Source organism: Neolamprologus brichardi, chromosome 14 (assembly GCF_056152115.1).
Source record: "Neolamprologus brichardi isolate AB-2024 chromosome 14, ASM5615211v1, whole genome shotgun sequence".
In the NCBI taxonomy this organism is placed as follows: domain Eukaryota; kingdom Metazoa; phylum Chordata; class Actinopteri; order Cichliformes; family Cichlidae; genus Neolamprologus; species Neolamprologus brichardi.
The window spans coordinates 40217204-40223748 of NC_142117.1; the positions used below are offsets into that span (position 1 = coordinate 40217204).

The 6545-nt window shown below is 46.5% G+C and overlaps 1 protein-coding gene across 1 annotated transcript; it reads left to right on the forward strand.

Annotated features, from left to right (window-relative positions):
• The first annotated feature begins 788 nt into the window (after nucleotides 1-788).
• LOC148099710 (coagulation factor IX-like) lies at nucleotides 789-5001 on the forward strand. Its single transcript, XM_087851697.1, has 4 exons — nucleotides 789-795; nucleotides 1644-1891; nucleotides 2002-2190; nucleotides 3580-5001. The coding sequence occupies exons 1-4, from the start codon at nucleotides 789-791 to the stop codon at nucleotides 4045-4047; spliced, it is 912 nt and encodes a 303-aa protein (XP_087707823.1). The 3' UTR covers nucleotides 4048-5001.
• Nucleotides 5002-6545: the final 1544 nt, after the last annotated feature.

Consider the following 6545-nt stretch of genomic DNA (forward strand, 5'->3'; position numbering starts at 1 on the left):
ATAACCTGTCTGCCTGTTCACCTGTCTGTCTGTTAACCTGTCTGTCCGTTCCTGATAACCTGTCTGTCTGTTCACCTGTCTGTCTGTTCACCTGTCTGCCTGTTAACCTGTCTGCCTGTTAAGCTCTCTGTCTGTTCACCTGTCTGTCTGTTCACCTGTCTGTCTGAAAACCTGTCTGTCTGTTCACCTGTCTGTCTGTTCACCTGTCTGTCCGTTCCTGATAACCTGTCTGTCTGTTCACCTGTCTGTCTGTTCACCTGTCTGTCTGTTAACCTGTCTGCCTGTTCACCTGTCTGCCTGTTAACCTGTCTGCCTGTTAACCTCTGTCTGTTCACCTGTCTGTCTGTTCACCTGTCTGTCTGATAACTTGTCTGTCTGTTCACCTGTCTGTCTGTTCACCTGTCTGTCTGATAACCTGTCTGCCTGTTAACCTGTCTGCCTGTTCACCTGTCTGCCTGTTAACCTCTGTCTGTTAACCTGTCTGTCTGTTCACCTGTCTTTCTGATAACTTGTCTGTCTGTTCACCTGTCTGTCTGTTCACCTGTCTGTCTGTTCATCTGTCTGTCCGTTCCTGATAACCTTTCTGTCTGTTCACCTGTCTGTCTGTTCACCTGTGGGTCTGTTCACCTGTCTGTCTGATAACCTGTCTGCCTGTTCACCTGTCTGTCTGTTCACCTGTCTATCCGTTCCTGATAACCTGTCTGTCTGTTCACCTGTCTTTCTGTTCACCTGTCTTTCTGTTCACCTGTCTGTCTGTTCACCTGTCTGTCTGATAACTTGTCTGTCTGATGACTTGTCTGTCTGTTCACCTGTCTGTCTGTTCACCTGTCTGTTCATCTGTCTGTCTGTTCACCTGTCTGTCTGAAAACCTGTCTGTCTGAAAACCTGTCTGTCTGTTCACCTGTCTGTCTGTTCACCTGTCTGTCCATTCCTGATAACCTGTCTGACTGTTCACCTGTCTGTCTGTTCACCTGTCTGTCTGTTAACCTGTCTGCCTGTTCACCTGTCTGCCTGTTAACCTGTCTGCCTGTTAACCTCTGTCTGTTCACCTGTCTGTCTGATAACTTGTCTGTCTGTTCACCTGTCTGTCTGTTCACCTGTCTGTCTGATAACCTGTCTGCCTGTTAACCTGTCTGCCTGTTAACCTGTCTGCCTGTTAACCTCTGTCTGTTCACCTGTCTGTCTGTTCACCTGTCTGTCTGATAACTTGTCTGTCTGTTCACCTGTCTGTCTGTTCACCTGTCTGTCTGTTCATCTGTCTGTTCGTTCCTGATAACCTGTCTGTCTGTTCACCTGTGTGTCTGTTCACCTGTGTGTCTGATCACCTGTCTGTCTGATAACCTGTCTGCCTGTTCACCTGTCTGTCTGTTCACCTGTCTGTCCGTTCCTGATAACCTGTCTGCCTGTTCACCTGTCTGTCTGTTCACCTGTCTGTCCCTTCCTGATAACCTGTCTGTCTGTTCACCTGTCTGTCTGATAACCTGTCTGTCTGATAACTTGTCTGTCTGTTCACCTGTCTGTCTGTTCACCTGTCTGTTCACCTGTCTGTTCACCTGTCTGCCTGTTCACCTGTCTGCCTGTTTACCTGTCTGTCTGTTCACCCGTCTGTCTGATAACCTGTCTGTCTGTCTCTGCGTGTCCAGCCTTCGGCCAGCCATCCCGCCCTCTCCCCCCTCAGGTGAAGCGGATTGTGGGCAGTCGTAACGCCGAGCCTGGCTTCTTCCCCTGGCAGGTCCTGCTCAGTGTGGAGGACCTGTCCAGGGTCCCAGAGGATCGCTGGTTCCGCTCCGGGGCCCTGCTGTCGGAGTCCTGGGTCCTCACAGCTGCCCACATCCTGCGGTCCCTGAGGAGGGACACCAGTGTCGTTCCCGTGGCCGCTGACCACGTCAAGGTTTCTGAAGTCCTCTCCTATATCTGTGATCAGCTTTGTGTCTCTGCGTCTCCCAAACCGTGGGACGGATGCTCATCGGCTGTCAGTGACCTGCTTGTTCTGTCCTTCAGGTCTTCCTTGGTCTCCATGATGCCAGAGACAAACGTCAGGCCACCAACCTCTCCGTAGACCGGATCTTCCTCCACCCAGACTTCCAACCCAACAACTACAACAACGACATCGCCCTGCTGAGGCTGAGTGAGCGGGTGGAGTTTAACCAACTCAGCCGTCCAGTCTGTCTCCCACTGCCTCACACACAGGTGGTTCACAGCTCCAGCTGAGTCTGCACAAAGCCGTGTTCACTTAGGTGTGATCTCCCAACACAAAGGTCAGAGGTCACAGGACCTCTGAGCTGACAGACACAACGGTTATCAGAGACTGAAAATGTAAAACTAATAATAAAAGTCTGCTTTATAAAAAACTAGAATGACTTTAATGACTTCAGTCTGAAAAAAGGTGGAGATTAGGTGGAGTTAGCTTTCCTGAGCTCTTCAGGCAGGAGGACCCGGTTAAGGCCTCCTCACCTGTACAGGTGTCTGTGAGTCTGCCAGAGTGTGCTTGGCAAAGTCGGGGTAAAATCAAAGCATGGTGCTTAGCAGCAGTGCATGAAGGTGAAGCCGAACCTCACCTATGCTTGCTCCAAAGGTCAGCTGGTCCCCTCATTAAAGACGGGGGAGGAGCTACTCCTCGACACTGAAAGTCCCTGATTGGGACTGCTCCTGGTGAGGTGTTAACAGGAAGAAGCCCCCGAGCAGATCCAGGAAATGCTGAGAGATTTTCTGGCTGGCTTGGGATCACCTGAGGATGTGGGCACCTTGCAGTGAGCGAGTGGCCTGTGAACTCATCTGTATACCAACGTATGCAGCGTGAGGCCGTCTGTCCCACAGCTAAGCAGCTAAATCTCCAACAGAACGGCTGAAGCAGAAACGAGTGGAGCTGCTGCAACGGTCCAAAGTCCAGAGCTCAGACAGCTGTGCACAGATTAAAGCTGCAAACCTCAATAAGCCAAAGCAGCGGTGAAGAAGAGTGGGCACAAACTCCTCCACACTGATGAGACACAGAAACATCACGACTGAAGGAGGAGCTACAAGCTGCTAACCTCTGCATTTGACACAGGCTCAGCTTTCATTTGAATCCTTTTAGAAGCTGAGAGAAAAAGATTATGTTCATGTCCTGATATGTAAAACCTTTTTCACATGACTGCAAAGGTCTTCGGTGAGACGGTGAGTGTGAGGCTCCTCGTGGACGCCATCATGTCAGTTCTAAAACAGCGAGGGTTGGTGTGATGAAGTTCAAAGTGTTTTGAAACCACAGTGAAGTCCACTGACCTGGTCGAGGCTTGACGACCTATAAATCTGCAGGGGAAGAATGCTTTGGGTGGGTGTGATGCAGAAGCATTTCTCCATATTTATCCTCCAAAGCTGCAGCAGGTGGCGTCCAGATGAAGCAGAGGTGTAGCCCGGTGGAAACTCGCTCCTGTCCAGCAGCGTTCGTCTCAGAGACACGTCTGCTTTGGGCTGATGTGGACACGTTTGCTTTATTTACAATATTTTTGAATCACACGTGTTTCTTTATGTCTTTAAAATAACGATGTAAATATTTTACTGATCTGTCTGCTGGTTGACCTCTGACCTCTGTCTTTACCCCAGGATGACCCCCTGGCACCTCTCCCCAACTCTCTGGGTGTGGTTGCTGGTTGGGGAATCTCCAACCCCAACGCCTCTACTTCTTCCTCCCCCTCATCCACTCTGACCTTTGACCCTGCGTCGGACACCGACCTCAAGATGACCTCTGACCTCCTGCAGTATGTGAAGCTGCCTGTGGTCTCCCAGGCCGAGTGTGAGGCGAGCTACGCCTCGCGCTCCGTCAGCTACAACATCACTGACAACATGTTCTGTGCCGGCTTCTTCGAGGGGGGGCGGGACACCTGCCTAGGGGACAGCGGGGGTGCGTTTGTAATGGAGGACGAGGTCAGCCGGAGGTGGGCGGTGTTTGGGTTGGTGTCCTGGGGCGGACCGGAGGAGTGCGGGAGTCTGAGAGTGTATGGAGTCTATACCCGAGTGGCCAAATATGTGGAGTGGATTCAGAGTCACCTTCACGCTGCCCCCTGGTGGTGATGCTGGGTTTACTTTATTTTTGTTGGTGCTTTTGTATATTTTTTACAAAACATTCAGACCTTTAACAAGTACAGAGCGCTAGGCTAGCAAAGACGCATTAAAGAAAGGCATCCATTTATGGTACAAACAGGTGAATTACAGCAATGACACTTTTGGTACCAGAACTTTAATATTTGTCCATTCAAGTAAAGGTCCCATTTTTCCAGTACTTCTCAGATTTATCAGCAGCAAGTCTTAATGAAAAAGTCTCCATTGTGGAAATTTCCTTGATAATGCCTATCCAGTCCAAACATGACGGTGGATCCACGTTTAGCCATTTGCGAGTTATTCTTTGCACCAGCCAGTAGTTTTAATAAAAGATATTTGTCCGATTTCCTCCTTGGGGCAAATCTCACAGATAAAACAGTGAAATCAGGGTTCAAGTTCAAGCCCATCATGGTATTGATTTCTGTAATCACTACTAGCCAGTAGGGGACAATCTTCAGCACTCCTCTGTAGGCCCGCCCCAGGAGATGGATAAACCCAGCATTTCATCAACACTGTGATGAGACCTTTGGTTTGTGTAATGTTATAAATACTCAGATACTCCCCAGAGGCTCCGGACTTTTACATAAAGATATTATATTCAGTCCTGTAGAAAGTTATATATTTAAAAATATATGATCCTCTCTGGTTACTCTGGTATGAATAACTCTGAATCACTTTTTTTGACAAGTTTGTAGTTCAACATACAAGTGACGACCTTTGACCTTCATCAGGTTTTATTTAATTGTGTCAGAGAAACTCAAACATGCTCTTCGTGCAGCTGAGTACATCAAGTGTTTAAAACAGAAGCTGTGCAGGTCTGAGATCAGCAGCTTTGTGAAACACCAAACTGAGGTCCTGTTAATGCTGATATATAGTGACACAGTTACATGAGTGATTAATCCTTTTGTTTTTTTGTCTTTAACTTTATCAATAAAGCTGCAGCTTTCACTACAGCACATGTGGTACTTTAACCTTTGTACTGTTTCCATCAGTTCATTTTGCAGTTAACATGTGAACATGTTGGATGATCTGTCTGCTGTCACTGGGTGGTGCTGAGGTCTGAATCTGAGGGCAGCTCCTGTAATCACAAAGACAACAGAACCATCAAACTCAGATATAAATTTTATCCCTCAATATTGAAATAAAGCTGATTCTTCTGTCCTCACACACTCAGGATCTGAAGTTCTTCTCTTACATTTTTTCAGTATCACAGTACACTACAGTACTTTAATCCATAGTTCCTGATTAATGAGGAGTTACTGAAGTACAAGCTTTTAAAAAAATGTTACTGTCTTTACAGATGTGGCAAGAGACTGAAAACATGCTGTTGTTTGCACATATTCCCAGATAGCAAGGAAACATTGAAACAACGTTGAGTCAATATCAGGCGACATCATTGAATCAACGTTGAAGTGTGACGTTGACCTAACATCACTCTTGCACCCTTTTTTAATGTTGAAACAACGTCAGGTTTTGATGTTGAATCAATGTTGAAACCTGACATTGAAACAATGTCAGATTCTGATATTGAAACACTGTTGAGCTATGGTGTTGATTTTCCACCTCTTTCGCACAGTTGCTTTTTATTAAAACAACAGTTAAATCATGACTGGAAATCTACCTTTCTTTATAGGTATTTTAACCAATACTAAACTACTGCATGTTTCCATCAATACTTAAAACCACCTAAACACATAATTGTACTTATTCCTCAAATTGGACACCCTTTATAAAAAAAACAACAACAAATGTCTCACAATGTATCATGTCAATATTAATATCCTAAAATAAGAAAGCATTGCATGTGTCAGGGTTCCTGGGTCGGTGACCCAGTGCTTTCCGTTTTGTTCATGTTCAGTTTATTTTGCCACTTCCTGTTTCATTTCCTGTTTGTTCCTGTGTCACCTCGTCTCGTGCCATTAGCCAGATTATGTTCAGCTGTGTACTCACCGGTCTCTCATTATCATCCTCATCAGTCTGTGTATTTAAGTCTTCTGTTTCTACTCGTTCTTTGTTGTGTCATTGATGTTTAGGTTATGTTGTTGTTTCCGCCAGTGTTCGGTCAGCCAGTCCGTCCTTCGTTCATTCATTCAGTCAGTCGTCCAGCCAGCCATGTCCTTCCTCTGTTCTGCGTGTTCACTCCATCATCAATAAATCACCCAGCTTCACCTACCTGCGAGTCCTGCGTTTGGGTTCCTTCTTCCTCGCCTCCACTCCACAACGCCTGACAGCATGTGATGTAACAGAGAAAAAAAATAAACAAAAAAAGGTCAATAGGCATGTTTCGTTTGCTAAATACTTTATTAAAAGACAGTTTCCTATTTACATTTATATGTTTCACAGAAGTTTGTAATTTTTTACTCTGGGATGGGGATGCATGATGTGCGTCCTGCACCACCCATACCCATACGATCTGGGGCGTATCGGAGCCATTTCTGCACTGCTTGTGCAAAGACAAACTCGGACATAAA

Bases quoted from the DNA above. Each gene is read 5' to 3' on its own strand.
- LOC148099710 (XM_087851697.1), top strand. The intron at 1,892-2,001 runs GTTTCTGAAGTC...TCTGTCCTTCAG, and splicing joins TGGCCGCTGACCACGTCAAG to GTCTTCCTTGGTCTCCATGA. The intron at 2,191-3,579 runs GTGGTTCACAGC...TCTTTACCCCAG, and splicing joins TCCCACTGCCTCACACACAG to GATGACCCCCTGGCACCTCT.